At 42.4% G+C, this 22,349-nt stretch overlaps 1 protein-coding gene across 1 annotated transcript in view; it reads right to left on the bottom strand.

Moving 5' to 3' along the window:
* LOC115362183 (XK-related protein 7-like) overlaps window positions 1–14,228 on the bottom strand; it is an 88,178-nt gene extending 73,950 nt beyond the window's left edge. Inside the window, 3 exon segments of the mRNA XM_030056015.1 lie at window positions 13,617–14,094; window positions 14,097–14,136; window positions 14,139–14,228. Of these exon segments, the coding sequence (XP_029911875.1) occupies window positions 13,617–14,094; window positions 14,097–14,136; window positions 14,139–14,228 (608 nt within the window).
* Window positions 14,229–22,349: the final 8,121 nt, after the last annotated feature.

Raw genomic sequence — 22,349 nt, 5'->3', positions numbered from 1 at the left:
CACGCTCTGCCTTGTTCCTACCTGTCAGCACCTGTCTCGCCTGTCTACAAGTCTATCACAGGCCTGTCTGCCAGTCTTTAAGTCAGCCTGACTTCCATGAAGGTTTGATTCGTTTTCCCGCAAGGCTTTGAACGGTGATGGATCATGCCTCGAGGCCAAAAAGGAACCGCAAAGAAACCCTGTCTAACCTGTCCGACCAAATCACTTTGTCGAGGGAAAATCTGGGCTATGAAGGTGGAAACCTGAAGATAAACAACATTAAAATAAATGCAAAACAGGCGTGGAAAGTTCAGTGGGCTGCGGCGGCTTCCGTGCTGAGACCAGAGAATGACCGACAACGAATGCCACGAGATATGATTTTTTCTTTACACCTAGATTATGTGCACGTCGTCGCCGCTGCAGCACCGTGGAGTTGATCCTGCCTCGCGACCTGTCTTACATCATCCTGCTCATCAGCTCGACTGTCTGCTTCCTGCCAGAGAGCGAGAGGAGAGAGAGAGACGCCTCGCTCTCTGTTGTTTGCACCTACTCGCCTCAGGTGGTGCTCAGATTTCGTTCATGAACCTGAACAACACCTTGGATCCCCGAACGAACGGAGGCATTTCACGACCCCGTTCCTTGCACGTTGCTTAATTAACCCCGGCTAACATGATGTCAGCCACTTCAGATTATTGTACTAATCCACATCTGACTAACTCGGTTTCCTCAAACACAGGTGGCAGGTTTTATGTGAGGCGAATTTTATGCAAATCTTAGAACGTTCTTATCTTGGATATCTTGGATGTCATTTTGGATGCACCTTGTTTTACTTCCTGTTTTTTGGAATAAAGGGGACATGAGTAAGGAGAAACTACAATCAGCACAGATGTGATTGGTCGGCATGGCATCCATGGCTTAAAGAGACAGCAGGATTATGGTTTTAACCCTCTCTTCATGTTCTCTTAGGTGGTAATCCAAGGTAACTCCAGTATCTATGCAATATAATCCAGTATCAATAAATCCGTCTGCTGCCTGTTTCCGAGGAACCGAGTTAGCCAGATGAGGATTAGCTACATAATTAGATCAGATTATCCTGGACTAATTTAGGGATGTAAAAGGGAGCAGGGCCATGGTCTTTCCTAAATCTAGACTTTAATCTCAAGATCGTCTTCTTTGAGTGTCTTCTTTGGTCTTAGGCGGTCATTGCTTTGATTTTTTTTCCACTGCCCTTTTCTCCTTGGATTTTCTATCTGAGGTTTGGGTTTCTGTATATGTTCAGCTATGGTGGCTAATGCTGCTCATGCTCACTACCCAGTTCTTCTTCTTCAGTTTAATAAAATTCATCGTTTCCTGTGCGGCAAAACAAAACTACCAAACTCCAAGTGTTTGGAACAGACAATGGAAAAGCTTTAGCTGCATCTCTGTTGTGTTTAGTCAGTCAGTAATAAAGCGTAGCAGAACTGGCATGTATTTAACTAAAAATATGGTTGAGCATTACTTCAATAAACTTCAATGAGCCTGGCTCCTCGTTGTCAGGGAACCGGTGTCCTCTTATTTCTACAGAGGTGATTTCTTGTAATGGTGGTTCTATATTGTTCCACCACATCGGTTTGCTGGTTTAACTTCATGTCAGTCCCTGAAGGTAAAAGACGGCTGAGCTATTTCTTAATGGTTATTTCTATTTTTTGCCACTTGCAATTGCACTTCTTTCCTTGCATAACCTTGATCCTGTGTCTTCTACCGGTCTTGAAGAACTTGTAACACAACTAAAGTCATTATTAGTGCTAATATTATCATTGTCTCATTAAGTGGATTATAGGCTTCAGCCAGTAGTTGCAGCTAAATGGCCTGTTGAGCAAAAGACAGTTTCTGATGGTTAGCCCTGCTCTAATGTCTCCTGTCAGGGCATAGTTAGTCATTTTCCTTTTTTTTTTTTTTTTTTTGTCCCATTTCTACAGCACTGTGAATAATAAAAAAAAAAAGATGACAAACTCTGCACATGCATTGGTAAGCATTGTATAAAAGCCATATTACCCTTGAGGACGTTCTTCAGTGGGATTGTGGGACTTCAGTGCTGCTGCAGGTACCCCATACATCACTGTCACACCCATAATCACAGTAAAGACCGCCCTCTCAGGTATTGTTAAGATGATACAGGCCTGTCGATGACAATTTGGACAGCAGGTACCGGCGGCTGCGAGGGAGAAGCCGGTATGTTTGGGAGAATTACAGCAAAAGAATAGACCACGTGTGTCAAACTCGAGGCCTGCGGGCCAGATCAGGGCCCACGGCACAAATATATCAGGCCGGCGAGGTGACTTTTCAGCGTTTGCCACAATGCGGATACAAACCCCAACATGCACTTGCCACATCGTGAAATACTTTGCCGTATTCTGAACACATTACTCATGTAAACATAAGTTTTATTTATTCATGACTGTTGAATTTTATCTGGTTGTTTTTTTATTCCATGTGATGAAACTGTTAAGTTATTTGAAAAGATTCAGGGTCGTCTTGCAGGAGTGATGCCATGGACTCTTTTCATGTTGTTTTCCTCTGTGTTCATGTTGGTTTAGGACATTTCACACTTAATAATAATAATAATAATGCATTTTATTTAAAGGCGCCTTTCAGGACACTCAAGGTCACCGTACAAAAGGACAATAAAAACAATCAATAAAACACACTAATCAATGAAAAACAAAGTGCAATACATAAAACAACAGTAAGGTGCAACAGTAATGTCATTCCATTCCCAAGATTAAAGTGCATAGGCTTGTCTGAAGAGGTGAGTTTTAAGGCCGGATTTAAAGGTATATAAATCACTATTTTTACACAGGACATATTTTGATCAAAAAATGAAAACCATTCAGTGAATATTGGCCCTGAATCGGTTGTGATTTTGTAACACGGCCCCTTTTGTGATCGAGTTTGACTTCCTACCTCATAACGCTCAAAACAAGTAATATTATTTGCTATCAATACTGCGAACAAATGCAAACACTGCGAACCAAACGTGATTACAAATGTAGACCTGGTCTGGCTGCAACTTAACTGCAACAAGTTTCAAGCCTCAGCTGTTGCTATAAATGATGCCAGCCTGTATTTGGTGGTACCGCTGACAACAAATCAGTTGTTGTGTGCATTATACAGTTCCCCACCTTTTCTATTTTAAGCACTCTGACCCACTGGAAACTGATTTTTCCACTGACTAGCCATAAATTTGCTTTTTGGTTGCAACTGACCGGTGTGATAGACAGAGATTGGGAAATAGGCTGAACTCTGCTTGACAAGTCTGGAGAAGGTGAGGGTGAAGGTCTGTATGGAAGAAACGGTAACACTACCATCTTTATTTTCATTCCCACTCCTCCACAAAGTAAAAATAACAGGGATTGATGTGTAGCTGGACATTTCATGGAGGCTGGGCGTTCAGCGAATAATCTGAAGTTTCCACCACGTTGAAGTTCTCAATGTCGGAGGATATGGAGAACAAATCTCTTAGGCTGGTATCAAAATGTATAAATAGTGCATGTCCTAATGTGGAGCTTGATTTGTCTGCATTTTTATGTATTGTGAAAAATTGAAAGACTGATTCATGAACAGTCGCCCAAAACTGATTTTATTCTAAATGTTGCTTTATGGATAAGTGTGTTCAAGTGCATATGTATGTAGATGCAAAAATTGTAGGCTATATATTGTTTTGTGTATGCTATGGGAAATGAGTTTAAATATTGTTGAAATGATGTTACCCGGAGGCAAGTTTTCCTTAAGAAACCATTAGATGTGCAATCAGATCTGACTGCATACGCCTGTGCAGAGCACGTCTCCTATCTGCAAACTGATGACTGGTGTTGATTGTCATATTTTCTGCAATTCAAAGTGACATCTCTGTCATTACTTATGTGCAAAAAAACAACATTTTGACTGTTTTTTTTTTTTTTTTTCTTTTTCAGGTTTTACACACTGTTTTTGTTGATGAGGCACAAGAACGAAGGATTGCCAGTGTTGCAGCTTCCAACATGGTGGCATCCCCCGTTCCTCCACTGCTAATCGCCCTTATAAACCTTCTCTGACAGGCCGCCACCTGCCATAAAAGTGAAACAAAAAGTAAGTGCAACCACCAGCGGGGCTCACTTCATTTGTGAATGAATGCCAAGGTAGCAGCTCTACAACACACACACACACACACACACACACTGAACATCCAGATTGAATGATTCAGCGTATTGAGCTGCACGAGGCTGCCAGTTAGCCACTCTGGCTGATTATTAGCCCTGGCTGGACGGACGCAGCCAGCAGTACAGTCAGACCACCTGAGCTGAGTGACTATTTGGAGTGGATTCAATTACTTTGCTCTGGATTGATTGGTCTGGCCTGGCACAGACAGGAACCAATTGGATTGTCCTAAAAAAAAAAAAAAAATGCAACGCTGGCCCGGCGATGAACTCCAGGGCAGGAGCGAAGCAAACAGCAAACAGTCCGTCTGTCTGACTGCTTCCTCCTCTTCCTGTCTCTCTGACTGTACGCCCGTCTGTCTGCCTGTTTGATTCTGTGTCTCAGCTGCTGATTACCACTTATATATGAAGCTGCAACTAATGATTGCTTTCAACGTCGATTTTACGTCGTTTAGTGATTAAAGTGTGAAAACGAAAGCCAAAGTCCCATCGGAGTCAGCAGAGTCCAAACTGATGTCTTCAAATTACTTCCTTAGTCTGACCAGCGGCCAAAAAAACCCCAAAGTATTAATTCTGTAAAGATGTGAACGGAGAAAAAGAAGACAATCTGAGCATCGTAGAGATCTTCATGAAGCTGTAATCAGCAGATCAAATCATAAACTGGTGCCATAAAAAACCACCATGTACAAATATTATATAAGTAAACCCAAAACCCAAAGACCAAACCCACGACCGCCGCGATCACCACGACCCAAATATCACAGGCATATTCACTTACTAATGCAATATGGACAAACACAAGGGGAAGGAGAGACGAGGAGAGAGGAAGAAGAGGGAAAAAAGTGGAAGAAGGAACTGTCAAGTGGTTTTACTTTGGATTTTTCCCCTCTTATTCTTTTCTTTTTCATTTTCTTGTCTTTTTCCTACACAGTGGTTTCCTACACCATCTCATCCTGTGGTCTCTCTTTGATGTAATGTTTGTCCCACTGTATGTATGCATGTGATGTCATGTAATGTCTATTTATGTTAAATCACTCTTTATGAATTCTATCTTGTTCACCAAAACAAACAAACAAACAAAAAAAAATCCATTCATCAGTTGTAATGAATTTTCTGTCAAAACACTAATCAATTAAGTGAATATCAAGCTCCCTAAATGAGTCGAAATGGGTAAAAATGGGTACAAACACAACAGACATGTGAGGCTGCAAGATGAAAAATTATGAGCACAGAGGGAGCGAGTTATTGTAAACAAATACAATAAAATACACTACATAATAGCACGTCTTTAAAATGTAGCTTGTGAGACTTGTGTAGGAAGTGGTAACTCTGACAGTGTTGCAGCTCCAATACAATTCAATTAAGCTGACAAATTACATAACGCCCCTTTAAAGAAAAAAAAAAAAAAAATCAGCTGAAAAAGTCCAAATTCAGCTAAATCTCTTGAAACGTCTTGAAATGTCTTGAAACACATGAGCAGATAGAAGTGGTGCCAGAGCCATCTGTCCACAGCGGGAGGCGCGCCACAATCCAAAAAACCCAAACTCACGCGTCGCCGCTGTCATGCGAAAACCCGGCAAGCGCACGTTTGGAGAGTGTACGGGGTGAGAAATTTCTCCCGCCGCCCTCGGCTGTGAGGAAACAACTTCAAGACCAACTGGACAAACTCGGAAAAGGAAAAGAAGAAAAGAAGAACGTCACAGCGGTCAGACGGAAAAACAAAAGGAGGCTTTTCTTTTCTCCCTTTTTCTACAAACCTGACATTTTGTAGATATGAGCTTTTCATTTGACAGAGATGAGGTGGCTCGGCTCAGACAGCTCAAGCTTGATTTGTGAACATGAACAAGCCGCTAATGACATCTACACACACTCACACACACACACACACACACACACACAGCAGCATCAGTGCAGTTACTCACTCTGAGCTTCTGTCAGTCACAGAAAAACAAACTTCACTTCCTGTGATATTTGACCTTTCAGACCTGATTTGTGAACATGAGCTCTCAGCTGATTGGACGTTCACATTTTAATTTGAATTTCCCGGTTCCCAAGCCGTGACAACACGACATGTCCTCCCTTGTCCTTCAGATGCACACGTGTGATAAAGACACACCAGCTCCAGAAGCAAATTTATTTCAGCTTTTTAAGTTATTGGGGCTTTCGGTTCGTGCTCCCCCCAGGTCAGCCTGTAACCATGGAGTTGTTCACGAGCTCTGAAGAAATGATCAGCTCCTGGATGTCATCACCAGCTTTTTGCACAATACGCCTCATTTTGCAATAACGGATAAATCAGCAAACAAGCAGCAGGGCGTCCAGTAAAAATAGCAGAAATGCCCTGTTTAAAAGCCACTGTGGGACAAAAGAAAATAGCAGGACAGTTCTAAAATTATTTAGACTTTTTTCTTTTTCTTCTTTTTTTTTTTTTTTTTGGTCAGAATTATATCAGGCGTATTATAACACAGAAATAAATTGTGAGAAAATGAACCCTCACTAGGTTACTTTTCAAAGCAGTAGGGTGCCGTCCCAGAGAGGCGGTAGGTTGAAGACCCCGTCGTAAGGTAGAGGAGGTGTAGTTCCAGGTTACCTCATGAATATTAAATCATAAGAATGCTCAGATCCTCTTGGGCTGGCTTTTTACGGTGCAGCTTTTCTGCACCATAACATAACATAACGTGCAGGTTGCACATGAAACCTGCAGGACAGCGCAGGACGTCAAAACTAAACGGCTGGACAGCTGCAGGACGGCAAAACTAAACATGCATGCTGGTATGTTGCTATGGTGATATGGTGTTGTTTACAAAGAATCGGAATTGGCAAGTCAGAATTGGAAGAATCGGATACTGGAATCGGCCAAAAAATGACAATCGGTGCATCTCTGCTGGGAATATCTGGAAGTGACCTCGCTTTGTTTTACACTTCAGCAGCTCCTCCGACCCGTACGACCACGTCCGTCCCGCTTCAACCCTCTACTACGACCAACAGGAGCGATTCCTAAATTATTAGCCCATAGGACTGATGGGAGAATCTCAAATGTAGCCCAAAGGACAGTTTCCTGAGGGAGATAGCTATCAGCTCACAAGCCAGCAAACTAGCCTCTAAAAACACTTGGTTAAGGTTAGGAAAAGGTCAGGGATAATGTTAGGAAATGTAATATTAGCTATCTAACATTACCTACATGAAAAATACACTGCACCTAATTAGTTGCTATAAAAATTACCTACTGGGTCTTTTTTTTTTCCCCTGAGGACAGTCTCTTACGACTGGACAGTTATCCACAACAGGAAGAAAAATACACCCCAAAAAATGACCCAGAGTAAGACATTACACCTTGATTTTGGTGAACCTTTCCTTTAAATACTGAGTCAGATGTAACTTAAACTACATACATGCTCAAACTACATATATGTGTGTTTATACAAGCTGTCGTTGAAAAGCTGAAACGGTACAAGAGCATGGAAAAGTAAAACAGACATTGCTGCTGAGGAGTTTCAGGGTGGAACTGTATCTCTAATATACATGAGACAAACGCAAGATAAGAAAGTGCATGGAAATCAATTTCATTTCACCGTCGTGGTGATGATTGTGAATGAGAAAATATGTCCACGTTTCCGGAAAAGTCCTTTGCAAAGAGTCTGCAAAGTCAAAGTACGCCGTTCACCGTCAGGAGGCTGAAGAGTGCCTCCTGTTTAAGCAGGAGGACAGACGGATAAATGAGACGTTGCTGGTGCTTCCTGGATGAATAAAGGGCACATAAAGGTTGAATGTGCTCCTAATCCTTGTAACTGTCCTGCAGAGTTTCCTGGTCCACCTTAACACGGCACAGCCTCAGGAGGGCCGTGGCAGCAGAGCAGCATCAGCAGGCGTGCAGGTGAGCGCTGAATCTGTGGTCGTGGTATACCCAGATGTGATCAGAAAAATATTTAAATATTTATCAGAGGTGAAACCAAGTCAGCCTCACTTGATTCCCAACTAAGCACCGACTTATAATAATAATAATGATAATAATAATAATAATAATAATAATAAAACTTTATTTGTATAGCACCTTTCATACAAGAATTGCAGCTCTAAGCGCAACACAACTTAACCGTTTAGATCTGTTCTATTTTCATATAGCAATAAGTAACACTGACAAAAAATGTATTACATCTTTATGGGCTGATGCTTCATGGCTGATGGAAATTTAGATTTTGTGCTTATGTATGTATTAATATTTACTTTTTAGCTATGGATTGATATATTGCTAGGCTAATGGTTTCGTCCAATATCAATAGCCCACCGATACGTCAGCTTATATTGGCTGATATGAGCTTTAAAAAGTGAAATACCTGTTTCAGTTTGAACGATATTTCAAGTGCAGATATTCGTCTGAAATGTCAAAACTGGCTTTTTTGTGGCCTTTTTTCTTGGAGTGTTCCACCTGATTCAACTCAAATTAGCAACAGAACAAATACAAAAGTGTATTTTTTTTATTTATTTATTTATTTATGAAACACTTAATTATCTTTAGACAGTCTGGAAAGCTGAACCCGGTTCCTGCACCTGCATTTGTACAAAAATTACAGAAATTGATCTTGGTGTCGGCTGTTATGACAAGATATTGGATATCAGTTTTAGCCTCAAACAAACAAACAAGCAAACACGTATCATTTCAAGTGTGTGTGTGTGTGTGCGTGTGTGTGTGTAGATATATTTATGTGTATGTATGCATTTGCGTGCATCTATATGTGCGCGTGTGTGTGTATGAGTATATGGTTATAAATATGTATATACGTACACACTCAGTGGCCACTTTATCAGCTCCACCTGTATAATCTAATCTAATCTCATCCAGCTGTTGTGCCATACAGTTTCCTCTCCTGCTGCCTGTAATGCTCAGCTTGTCTTGTTGTCACAGTAACAGAGGTGTTCATTCACTTCTATGTTTGGCATTGAGCTCATAGTTAGTGCTGCTGTTGGACTGGACTGCATTTTACTGACAGCTGTTTCCACTATTCTGTCCCCCCTCATTGTATATGAATAGGCAGGACAAAAAATCAGAAACCCTTCTCAGTATAATGCAGTCCAGTAGCAGACCTCTGCAAACTACAACCTCAATAATAAACAGAGAATTAAAGTGACACATTCTGCACAATGTCAAGACAAACTGAACATGATAAACTTTGTCAAAAGGTGGAATTCATGGCAGAGATGTTGAGCTGAGCCGCATTAGACTGGACGGGTGGAGTCGATGAAGTGACACTGAGTGGATGACTTTTTGAATATGAGTGTGTATGTATGGATATAACGATATGGAAAAAATACATGATTGCTAAAAAAAATATACATTTGATTTTGCACCTGCTCTGCTCCCCGGTGTTTCGGCACACTTCACTTACAGTAGGCGACGTGCCGCTGAGGTTCGACCCAACTGAAACGTCTCCCTCAAATGCCAAATCACGTCAGCTGTTTGTTTTTCCTCCCACCGCTGTGTCTCACTCTCCTCCGCGCTCACTCTGCTCAGCCGAGCGTGAGCAACAAAACTCTGACAGCTGTCTCAGGTAAATGATGTAAGACTCACTTATTGGTGAGGAAAAAAAAAAAAAAAAAAACAGACAAATGCCAGTTTAACACAATTTGCATGTAGGTTGCATCAGAGGTGGAAGGCAGAGCTGTTGTTCAGTCCGGTCCTGAGGCGCTGGCACTGTTTCCATCCAGTCAGACTTCCGACTTTTTCCTGCTCCACGTTTATCTGACGGCTTGGAGGTACGAGTTCCCCCTGCAGAAGAAGCTTTTCCATGCAGAACATCAGATGAGCTGCTGTTAGCGTGGAAACCAGCCAACAGGATGTGGAGCAGTCAGAGATAAAACATTAAAATGCAGCCAGAATTTAACTCTCTGAAAGAATGAACTAACTTTCACTGGAGGAACAGGAGTGTTTTCCACCATGGCATCCTGGTTTTAGTTAAGTAAAGGTTTTGAGTATTTCTTTTTTTCCTCCTCATTTTTTGTATCATGAATTGATGTTGTAACAAAAAAAAAAAAACTGCAACTCTGTGTAGCTTTTGGCTTCACACTGATTTTACACCATCAGATCTGAATCACACGTGACAGGGGAAAAAATCAAGACGGCGACGCTTTGAGCTGCAGCGTGAAGGCGGTGCAAGTCGTAAAGTGTTTCCTCACGTTCCCCGAGTAAATCGCAAATCATCAAGTGTGCAACTCGAGCCAAAGTCAAACCCGACTCATAATAACCCCAGTCCACGCTCCGGGTGTCTTTCTCCTTCGTCGGCCTTCCAGCCGTGTTGCTGTTCGTCACGGTGTGTGTTGTGACGCCGGATAATACCGTGTGAAATGTCATTTTAATCAAATATTAGCCGTGTCTTGAGCAGCTTGGAGGCCCCGCCCACTTCAATGCAAGTCAATGGAAACACAACCCAACTTCCCATTAAAAAATATAAAGTCTTATGGTGATTTTTGTACCATTTTCTGTGCAAGTTTTGAACAATATGGTGTTATTTCTTAAATGACCTACCATTTTCTTATTATTTGTTTTTTTTTCTTTATTATTCATGTCCTTTTTATGTTTTCTCCTTTCACTTTTCTTTAGCTACACTTTTAATGTTTTCTGTTAATGTCATGAATTAAAAAAAAAAATAGGGTTAAAAACTCATCTGTAGAGAATGACCTTTTTATCTGTTTGAAACTTGCTTTTATTATATTTATTATATTGTATTATTTTATTATATTTTGCTGTATTGTGTATTATTATTTTTTATATATATATATTTTTTTTTTATCATATATTATTGATTTTTTTAGGGTTTGCATTGCATTTTATCTTTTTTCTGTCCAGCACAGTGTACACTCTAGTTTTTGAAAAGTGATTGACAAATAAAGTTGATTTTTATTTATTTTAATTAATTAATTAATTAATTTATTTTTGTTTGTTTGTTTTGTTTTGTTTTTGTTTTTTGTTTATATATATATATATATATATATATATATATATAAAATGATTTCATAATGTCAGGAACAGGCAAGACCAGATCAGCTTCCTGCTCCTTCTCGAACGCATCATGTGTTTGTTTAGTTTGTTTTGTTTAGTGAGATATTTTTGTATCTTACATTGCGTGATCTATTTGTTGGATCTGTTTGAGAAAAAAAAAATAAAGATTAAAAGATTGAAAGATTGTTATAATGTCCTATTTTACACTTCTTTCTGTGAAATGCTCAGAGGTGTTGGATGAATAAAAAACGGGGCTGTTTGTTGTGTTCGCCAGGTGATTGACAGGTGCATCGCTCCACTTTGGCTCCGCCCCTCCGGCTCCAAAACATGACAACATGTGGCCATCAGCTTCCTTCAAAACCAGCCATCAGAAACTCATCAGCGACTAATCATGGACAGTCAGGACTCAGCGTCTTGCTCAAGGGCACTCCGGCAGCCCCCTGCTGAGCGTGTAATGAATACATGAGTGCAGGCGGAGAGGTGACAATGAGAGGCGAGGTGATAATGTGCTGCACGTCACCGCTGTTTTCCTTCTTCCTGCAGAAAAGCAGCACGCTGACAGCTGAGCTTGTCACAGGCCCGGCCTGCTGAAGTGCCCTTGAGCAAGACGCTGAACGCCAGTCCCCACTGATGCCTGCTGTTCTGCAGCTGACCTCTGACCTCTGCAGGAAAAGTTTAATTTCTGCTTTAGCACAAGCAGCTTTTAAGGCTAAACCACTGTTTATTTTCCTGTTGTGGTGTCAAGATGGCGCTTTCTACTTGGGATTGTAAGAAACATGATTTTAAACACAGTATAAACACTCAATACATGATACAGGTCAAAGAGATATGATACGATATAGTAGATCACTGTTCAGCCACTTGGAAATAATCACAAAATGTCATAACATCAGTACACTTAATGAATCATCAGTACTTTGAATCATATATACATTAATCATACAGGCAGATATGTACAAACAGACTAAAGCCTCCCCTGCGTGTTAAAACTGGGACAGAAAATAAAGAAAAACAACACAAAAGACATAAAAAAAATTTTAAGGTGCAAATAAAATCCCAAGGCTTTAAAATGATTAAGAGTGTATAAAAACACAAGAGCACATATGGCATTTACAGTGTAAACATTACATAAACCAGCGTGAAAATAAAGACACCAGACCTGAATGGACTCTGTGCTAAAAGAAAAATTGTCTTTCAGCTGACAGGCATCCAGATCAGATCCAATTAAAACTGCAAATGCATTCAGACTAGAAAAAAAATCTACTGAAAAATCCTATAGTTTCCATTCTGTATCTAAGTTGGCTTTAAGTTTTCTTTTTATCTGGTGTGTATGCAACGATAAAAAAAAAAAAAAAAAAAAGCGCTGTTCTGTTTTTACTAAAAAGTTGAAGTAGTTTTAAATTCTAGCTCCGGAGCACACAGACAGCGCTCTGCACAACTTTCCACTTCACACAATGAGTAAAGAGCAGCCGGTGCTGTAAAGAGAGGCACGCAGCTGGAAAATAAAATATATTCAAGTCAGTAAGTTGTTTCAACATGAACTGAACGTGGCTTCTGAGGGGTTTCTACCAAAGCAACGCATTGCAAGCAGACATCTAATGCACAGTGGACCGCTTACAGCAAAAGAGGGGGACAAAAGACAGTTTGAGCTATTGTTAGCGTGAATTCTCCTTTAAAGCTTTTTGGCCACTGGCCCGAGCTGCTCTGGTTCACTGGCTTTTTACGTTTTTAGCCATTTTGCTGACGTTCTTTTCCAACTTAACAAACAGTGAGTGGGGCGGCGAGAAGACGCTTCAATTTCTAGATCACCGACAAGAAAAACAGCCAAAAAAAAAAAAAAAAAAAAAAAAAAAAGGTGAGGAGAGCAAGCGTCAGGCGCAGAGAGCTTATTCCTGTCAACGTAATCCCGAAAAACAGAGAGGAAACTGTAAACGAGCCGCGGAGACTGTTAGCAACCAGTCAGATTCTTTCGAAGTCACAACTAAAAGTGTCTCCAACTGAAACACACCACACATCTCCCTGCACAGGTGAGAAATTATTATTATCCGCTGATGAATGTTTGAAAGTGAACAGTACAAGATCCGCTGTGCAGCACCTCAGTTTGCCTACATTCAGGTGGGTTTTCTTAAAACCCAGATTATTGGGACACGCACACACATGCATATGCATATGCACGGGCGCGGACACACACAGGCACGCACGCGCAGACACACAAACACCACGCGCGCACACACACACACACACACACACACACACACACACACACATCTTGAGAGTAGGAGAGCTGGAATATGCACACATGCACTGCGCGCTCGTAAACACACAAACACACATGCACGCACTCCCGCCGCACATACACGTACGCACGCGCGCGCGCGCACGCACACACACACACACACACACACACACACACACACACACACACACACGCGCGCCCCTCTCACTCCCCGCACCACACCATCGGGTCCTACCTCCAGACTTGGCCGAGCTGCAGGACATGGAGCACGGTCTGAAACACCCACATACACACGGTGCAGCACCTCATGGGGGCCCCGATTCTCCCCGGCGTCGCAGGCGGGGCGGAGGACATATAAACCGGGGTAACATTCTCGGCGTTCCCGGTGGCCGCGCTCCCACCGCGCTGGTCGCTGTCCTTGGTGCTGAAATTGCCGTCGCCCGCCGCTGACGCTCCGTCTGCCGCGCCTGCCGCCGCCGCACCGCTTCACCGCCGCCGCTTCGCCTCTCCGTCCCCGCGGCTGAGATCCGAGTAGTCATAGACGAACCACCGGAAACTCAGCACCTGGACGACGGCGGAGGGCACGACGACGAAGACGAGCGTCAAGCCGAACCACCAGTAGTCGCCTCTCAGGTAGTAGTCTGCGGCCAGCCACAGTCGTCGCGCCGTCGAGAAAAAGACGAGCATGGCGCAGAGCACCCAGCAGCAGTCCGCAGCGTGTAGGGCTTCCCCCCGGCGGCGGCGGTGCACTGGGGGGCCGGGCGGTGGGGTTACCCGGCTCCGAGAGGCTCCTGGGCGGGTTGTCATCTTCCACAGACACCGCTGCTCCATCCGACTTAGCGGCCATGTTGGTTAGGATAGGAGAGAAAGACAGAGAAAGAGGTGGGGAAAAGCGAGAGGGAGTGAGAGTGAGAGAGGAGGGGAGGGAAGGAGGAGGAGGGGGACTGTGTGCAGGAGAGAGAGAGCGAGAGAGAGAGAGAGAGAGGGAGAGATTACATCATAACTAGCCTCATCATCGGCCAATTAATTGCGAGGCATCATCACTAACAGCGCTTTTAACACCGTGACACCAGCGCGATGTTCTGAGGACATGCACCGTGCAAACTGACATTCTGCAAACAATTTGACATACATGTTTTTTTTTTTTCTCCCCTTCATTAATTTCGTCCAAGTTACATTTTTTCCTACATCCTCTCTGCAAGCAGCATTAGGCAACCATCATCTATTGTAGCTGCATTTATGACAGCAGAGCAAATGTGGGTTAAAGTAATGGTTATTTTATCTGCCGCTGCCCGGTGCTGAGTGCTACAGCTTCATTTCTGACTTGGCATTGTCAGGCTGGATCATTTAAAGGTGAATGTGTTGAATCTTGTCCACGGGTTCCACTGCTGGCTTTGCAAAAATGAATTTCCCCCCGGACAATAAATGATACTGTACAGTGCATTGATTCGAAAGGTTGCCTTTAGATCACGACCCTCAAGTCGATAACAGATGCAGGAGCTTTGTGAGACAATATACCTCCAAATGAAACTGCACATCTCTATAATAACAGTACCTCACTGTGATATTTAGCCATTATTTATCAAGGGAAAGGTTTTACTGAGCACATGGCCTTTTTCAGCTCTGCCCTTCAAAGTCACACAAACTTTTATACATTCACGTAAGAGCTGTCCTGCACAATAGCAGTTTTCCAAGTTCGCTCTAATGGTCGAGATTCCTGCACACACTTTCCATTCCTCTGTTTGCTGCCATTCATTGTTGTAGAGTATGGAAACCAGCTTTCACAGAGTAAGATAATCCACCAGTAAACATGAAGAAGCTGTTTTCTCCTTATTTCATTGCCGCATGCTTCGCTCTGCTTCCTGCCAATCAGCTGACAGCTACAGGAAGCCAATGGAGGTCTCTTCCAGGAAATAATCCCTCAAACACACAGCCATGTCTCATTATTTAGGCCGTCTTTCTTAGCTGGGAGAGTGGCTAACTTCCCGCCAGGTCTGACGCCATTAAGTTTGTATACTTTAACCTCTTCAGCTGCTCCCGTTGGCAGGTTCATCATTATAAATGCATGCTGTGCAGCCGAGTTTTGCTCAAACCCACCAAAGTTTACTTTAAATTCTAGCAGAGATCTCAAGGTTTCCAAAGATGCCAAACAGGAGCTGCTGGATTCAGGGGAAATGTGTCTAAAATGATGCAAGAGACATGTAGATCTTTTTATTGGATGTGATTCTGCAATCTCCATAAAACAACAGCATCTTGGCTTTGAATATTTCACCAGATATAGTGTGATGGAGCTGCAATGAATTACAATGTGTGGATGTGATGCCATACAATATGGAAAAAGTTAATTTCGGTGCTACATAAGGGAAAATGTATGGGATTATCAGAGTTCAAGAGGTGTAAAACAAGTAAATGCAACAAATAAAATGCAATTACATTCAACTTGGACGGCAAAATGACTGAATGGCACTTGGTAAAAAACATATAAGTGTTAATGCTACTGGCTGTTAAAGTAAAATAGCAAACAGACGGTTTAGACGTACACAGCATATTCATTTTTTGTCACTTCAGTCCAATTGGTCTTCCCCTCAGTTGACCCTTAATTTTGCGTAATGCACCTTTAAAAGAGAAGCATGTATTTCTGCCTCACTTCCCCAGGCCCTGATGCCCTGTTAGCAGCTCGTCCGGGGATTTGAACCGGCAGCCCTCCGGCTCTCCGATCTTAAATGCCGCCCGTGCCTTGCGGCTGTGTGCGGCGCGGCCTTTAGAAATGCATTTGTCTCATTGTAACGAGGCAGCGATGCATAAAGCTGACAAGACATAGAGCAACTGGTCTGTTTACAACAGTGGACGTACTAATTGAAAAGATCCCATAAACTGCAAGCAGAATAGGCAATAAAACTCATTGGTGAATTATTGCTCTCCGCTCCACTGTCCACAATAAACTAATCAGCGGCCCATGTTTCCACAGCGGGGCCGAGCGGGGCTTATCGGGGCCAAAGCCAGCCCAAAATGTCTGTGAAACAAGATAGAAAGCCTGGTTTGTTAATCTGGAGGTACAGGTGAACTGACAAATCACCTCTGCTGGCAACAGTCACATCCATGTTGTGGGGTCAAACAGATAAATCAGCAGTGAGCCCCGCTTTAGCCCAGTTTGGCCCCGCTGAGTTCATCTGTTGGCTGAGGCCAATGGCACTGGCAGGCCCCGAGATGGAAACCAGCATTAGGAGCGAGCCGTGATTAACCCGGCATGGCCGCGTTTTAGAAAGCAGTTTGCCTCAATTTCCTCTTGATTTCAGTGCCGGGAAGCTTTTCAGTGAAGTTCAGATGCTGATAAAGTCGGCACTTGATTTATTCAATATGTCAATATGCTTAAAAAATTTAAAGTGTCTGAATAACTGAGACTAGAAATTACTCCGCAAATGAAGTATTATACTCCCCAGTGTTTTTAACAGCTTAGTATTGTATAATTCAGAAACCAGAAGTTTTTTTTTTTTTTTTCTTTTTCTAATTGGCATATATTAGAGATGCACAGATTTGTCTGAATGTTTCTTGATAAATGATGCCCATTATGAGTTTGAGACTAAAGGGAGCTAATTAGAGAACCAGGATCATCACGGCTCCGACTCTGACACACTTAGAAACACAGAGCCGAGTTTCTCCTCTGCAGTTGGAGAGGAAGCTCTGACATTTTTACAATTATAAAATCTGAAACTTTTTTTTTCCCCCCAACAAAACTCAAATAACCATGGAAACTGAAGTATGCAATTGTTTGCAGTTGTTGAGGAATTGGGATCCAGATGGTTCCTTATAGCTCAGTGGGCAGAGCGAGGCTTATCAATTCCCACTTGAACCACCACTGATAAACTTTTATGTGGACATGGTGCTGTGCTGTCAGATGTTTTGCATAAAAAGCACACACCAAAAGTCATCTGTCATGTCGGGAAGAGTTGCAAGTTGTGTGCAAACTGTAACCAAACTGAAGATGGACGTATGAAGGATGAAACCGATGATGACTGAAACTGGCACCACTGGAAATGTCATTTGGGTTTCTAAGGCTTAAATCGACATTTCAATCCACTGAAAAAGTAAACAGGCGTGACGCAGGCAGCCAGTGAAGCGTGGGTCAGTTCCAAACCCATGGAAACTGTGAATTTACCCGCAGATCCTCTCCCAGTTGGGTTGCAGGCGAGCAACAGGTTGTTGGAAACATCAAGATGTGTTTTGTCACGTGGAACAACATCAGCAGTCACCATACAGACACTTGAGATCTCAGGTGACAGGTGATCATTAATTCTACGATTATAAATGTCTGTGTAGATTCATCTCAGTCATCCAGGTAGGAAGATGTGAAATAGAAAATTGAGTCTTTTCACTGGGGTTGATTTGTTTGGGTCGCAGAAGTCCAGTGAATCGATTTTTTTCTTGAATATTTATGATGATAGTGACCTCATTATCGTGGAAGAAGTCACGTTTGATGTAAAAACATGCAGCGCACCATTAGACGAGTCAATAGCATTTGCAAAGGTGGATTTGTGCAGAAAATTTGGACTCAAGGTGCAGCAGTAATGATCTTTATTTTTGTTTTTTGCTTTTTAACTTTTTTACAGCGCTGCGTATGTCCAATCTGTCTTGTTTTAGATGTCAGAGGACTGCATCATGTTTAGTCAATTTCCAATGTCGAAAAATGTATAGCCAAAAACTTGGACTTTCAATTACAGCGCCCTCATCAGACCAACCAGTGTGATTACATCGTGTGTGGGACAAAAATCACAACAAAAGTCCAAACCTCCTGCGTCACCTCAACTCACCTCTCGCGCGTGCTCCGTTCACAGCTCAACTCATTTCTTGACAAATGAGGCTCGTTACGAGTTGGAGAGCGCGGGGGAGCTAATTAGAGGTCTCAGATCAGTGCCGCGGCAACTCGGATACACTTTGGTGAATACAGACAGACTCCGGGCTTCCGAGGGACTTTCAAAACATCTGCAACCGTCTGCGACTGCATTTACATATGTTTGTCTTGCATTCCTGCTCTGCTTGATAAGTTGCAGCGGAGAGTGACAGGATTAGACGGGAGAGAGGCAGAGAATTAAGGCGATTCAAGTCATGATGCAGGTGCGAGTGTCTGCAGAGCGACAAGGACACCGAGCACTGAGGCGCAGCGTCCTTGTAGCTCCCGGAGTGCTGAATAAAGACTATTTTGATGACAAAAGTAAATCATTCAAATGACGATTTGGTGCATTTGCTCAAAAAGGCAGGAATGCTCGGATAATGATATTATGAAGTCAGCACGTTTGACGAAGAATTAGATCGTGTTGCCAGTATTTTATTTTCATGAAAGTACTTTCATGAGAAACTTGCAGCTCTTTTCATGAAGCAAACATACCAACTGAAATACATTCATAAAGCTCAAAAAGACAGAAAAAAAAAAAAACAGATACAAACCAGCACAGACAGACACAAACTTGACTCCATTTAAAGTTTCATAAGCGCTGACCTTACAACAGTGTGTTGCTAAAGTCAAAGTGAACTTTCCGTGGTCAGATAAACAAACCCAACAGCCTACAGCGGTTCCTCTGAGAAGCTACCACTTCCAAAATAAGTGAAAAGATTAAGAGGAAAAAAAAAAAAAACAGCCTGCCTGGGAGTCATTAGAGGAAAGCAAGTCTATAAAATTGAGTTGCTCAAAGTGATTTATTACATGGAGATTTTCTGAGCCCAATAAGCATTCACTGCCCTAAGAAGAAAACCTTGAATATCTTAAAAAAAAAAAAAAAAAAAAAGCTTTATTTTCATTTTTGGATTTTTGAAATCACAGGATCGATTATGAAGGCTTTCCATCGTGAAACATGCAAAGCAGATAAAACACCGTATAATCCTCGAAACTGTGACAGTGAAACAGCCATTTTGGAGTTGCATGCATATTTCTCTTGCCTAATGATGATAACAACATAAATAGAACGTAAGATAGCAAGATAATCTATGTGTCTCCATGTTGCTTTATTTTTAATGATCATTAAGCCCCGTTTATTCAACACAGAGGCCAAACGCTGCTGTGTTTAGAGGGAAGCCAGTGGACGAGATGCTGCAACCCCTTGAACCAACCGTATTTTCACAGTTAGTGCAGCTTGTCTTGTCATTATAGCGGCGTTTTCTCATTACGCTCTGATAAATGTGTAAATACTGAAACGGCTTGAGCACTTGGGCCCGAAAGAAGTGAAGTCTCTCTTTTCGCTTATTTCTAATGTGCTGCTTCTTCCTGTCTCTCGCGTGTCCAATCTTCAAAGCGGAGCTCTCAGCTGCGTCGTGGCCCCTGGCGAGGAAGTGTCCACTCCGCTTAAATAATAGTCTTTTCCGCTCATATTCAACATGTTTGTCATTATATAATTGTAAATTAGGAGGCTCAGAATTAGAGGTCGACTGTCATCACGGGCACGGGATCAGACTGCTGGGAATTAAAGCTTAAAGGAAACTTGAACGTCCTGTGAGCAAAGGTTTATTTCTCCAAAATCAAAGAACTGCATTTATAAATATTAAAGTTAAAGAACTGCTGCCCCGTGCGAAGGTGAAAAAGATAGACTTACAGTCTTTAAAAAAGCACGAATAGGTGAGCTCAGTCAGGTAAATGAGGGGTTACAAAGCCTGAAAACAAGAGCCAATCAGTGACGAGGACGGGAGGTGAGGTAGGTGAGGAAAGGAATTGAAAAAAAATGAAAGAAAATCGAGATCTTTATTATGAAAATTAATTTGTGAGCGAGCTGTAGTGCATATTCATCAAAACAAACAAAAAAAAATCTTATCTCTTTTATGACTCTTTAAGTGACGTGGTGGTGAGGTTTTGCAGCAGTTTCGATTAGATGACGGCAGTAAAAACAAAACAGGAAAACTAACCCTTTAGGGATTTAAAAAAGTTATTATATGATCTGTAGCGTCATACATTTTTCAAGAATAATTCAATGCAGGCGATGTTTATTTTTTTAATATGTCAAGTGAGTAACCAGGTATTTATCCACTGATTTTTTTTTTTTTTTTTTTTTTTTTTTTGTCTCACATTGCCTGCCACCTTCATTTCTTTAGAAACAAGGAATTCATATATGGATTTGAGCAATTACGAACTAGAAAATTTGGAAAACCTTGCAGTTAAAAAAAGAGAGAAACAAATGAAAAAAGAAAATTGGTTCTTTAAGGATGCATTATGAAGATCAGCAGCTCAGCCTCGGGGCTTTTCGCAGCAGCTCTTTAAGACTGTACACGTTGGAGACTCGGGTCATGAAACCCGTTCGGCTCGCAGAGCGCGGCACAAGCCTCCCCAGCTCCTGCCAAATCATCTGACCGCCGCTCAGCCGCCGCCGAGAAAACCGGCCTCACTTTCCCATTCTCAGCCATGCAGGCCTATTTATAAAATCAGTCTGGATCTCATGAGCTTCGGGGTCATGAAATGGGTCACCAAACCCAGAGAGCACCATGCAAACGTTAATTTCCTGTCAGAATCCAGAGGCGGCAGCAGCAGCTCGGAGTCTCCACCTGACAGCAGTGTGTGCAGGCTGTGTAAACTGCTGAGGGTGCTGCAGCGCCGCTCCGTCCATTAGCTTGGCCGGGGTCTCATTGTTGGCTGCCCCCCTGCCGAGCCAGTCAGCTGGCTAAGCTCTTTACCGTCCCTCGCTGATCATAAATCCATCCAGTGGACCGTTCTGCCTCCTCATCTCCTGCTGGAGCCGGGAAACGCCCAGTGTGACTTAGAAACCCCAAAAAAGGAGGCTCGAAGGCTTCACTGCTCTTTGTGTGAGAAGGAAACTAGAATCTGTATTTCACATTACAATGATTTTTAATGTCATCACTGGGAGAATCTGATGGTGTTTCTGTGCAGAGAGAGGCCCGATCAGCTGATTTCTCCTGAACCAAGCAGATAGGCTCAGCACCATGAAGCAGGAAAAAGCAGGAAAACACCTAAGACAAGTAATATCAAATGCTTTTAATACAACAGCTCTACAAATCACATCTTTCATCAAATCACTGCTGAGCATGTGCCGCAGGAATTAGATCTGATAAAACCTCAATGGAACGTGAAGCCTGGTAGCTAAAAATGCGCTTTGCAAAATGGGGCGCAGGAAGGTTTTTGCCACTAGTTTATAAAATAATTGCCTTAAATGAGTTAACAAAATCCAGACAACAAGGCGAGCTTAACCAACAAAGCTAACTGTAGCCAGCAAGCTTAGGTTTTTCACTGTTTTACTGACACAAACTAAACATGGGACCCCGGGTTTTTAGCTGTGGCTCGTTGAGGTGCACAAACTCAGTGGTATTAGAGATCAGCTCGTGACAAACATGAACAGCTTCCTGAGGCCGGTTTGCTCGCAGGTTTCCAGCAAAGTGTCGAAAAGCAGCGTCCTGAAGCAGAACCTGACCAACTAAACGAACTGCGAGATAATTACTGATGAGGAACAGCAGACAGCAAAACAGGTGTGGAGAGCAGGGGCGGATCTACCAGGGTGGCATGGGCCGGCAGCTGCCACCCTAAAAGTAGGCCTTGCCACCCCAGTTTGGGCAATCTAACAGAAAAAAAAAAAAAAAAATTAAGTGAAAAAAAAAGTTTTGTCGTTGGTTGAAAATTTACAAGACTGAAACTCCAAGTGCAAGTGAATGTGGCGTAAGACGACGCGGTGGCAGGTCCCGTTCCTCTCATTTTTCAGAGCGAGACAGAAAGAAAACCACTGATACAAACAAAATAAGGTCATTTTCACTTTTCAACTCTGAAGAAGTATTAGAATAATCAGACCTGAGTCAAGCTGGAGGCTCTGGATTCACACACTTTCTGGTGTTTGCTTGTTAGCAAAAGTTTGATCTATCTATCTATCTGATGAGAAAATTTCAAATCCACCTTTATTCCCCATGAATATTTCTCTGCACGATCTGGAAGACAAAACAGACAACACCAAGCTATGGAAAGGGCAAATGTTGAATAAAATCCTCA

The sequence above is a fragment of the Myripristis murdjan genome, chromosome 7 (genome assembly GCF_902150065.1).
Source record: "Myripristis murdjan chromosome 7, fMyrMur1.1, whole genome shotgun sequence".
Classification (NCBI taxonomy): domain Eukaryota; kingdom Metazoa; phylum Chordata; class Actinopteri; order Holocentriformes; family Holocentridae; genus Myripristis; species Myripristis murdjan.
This window is presented reverse-complemented; position numbering and strand designations above follow the sequence as displayed.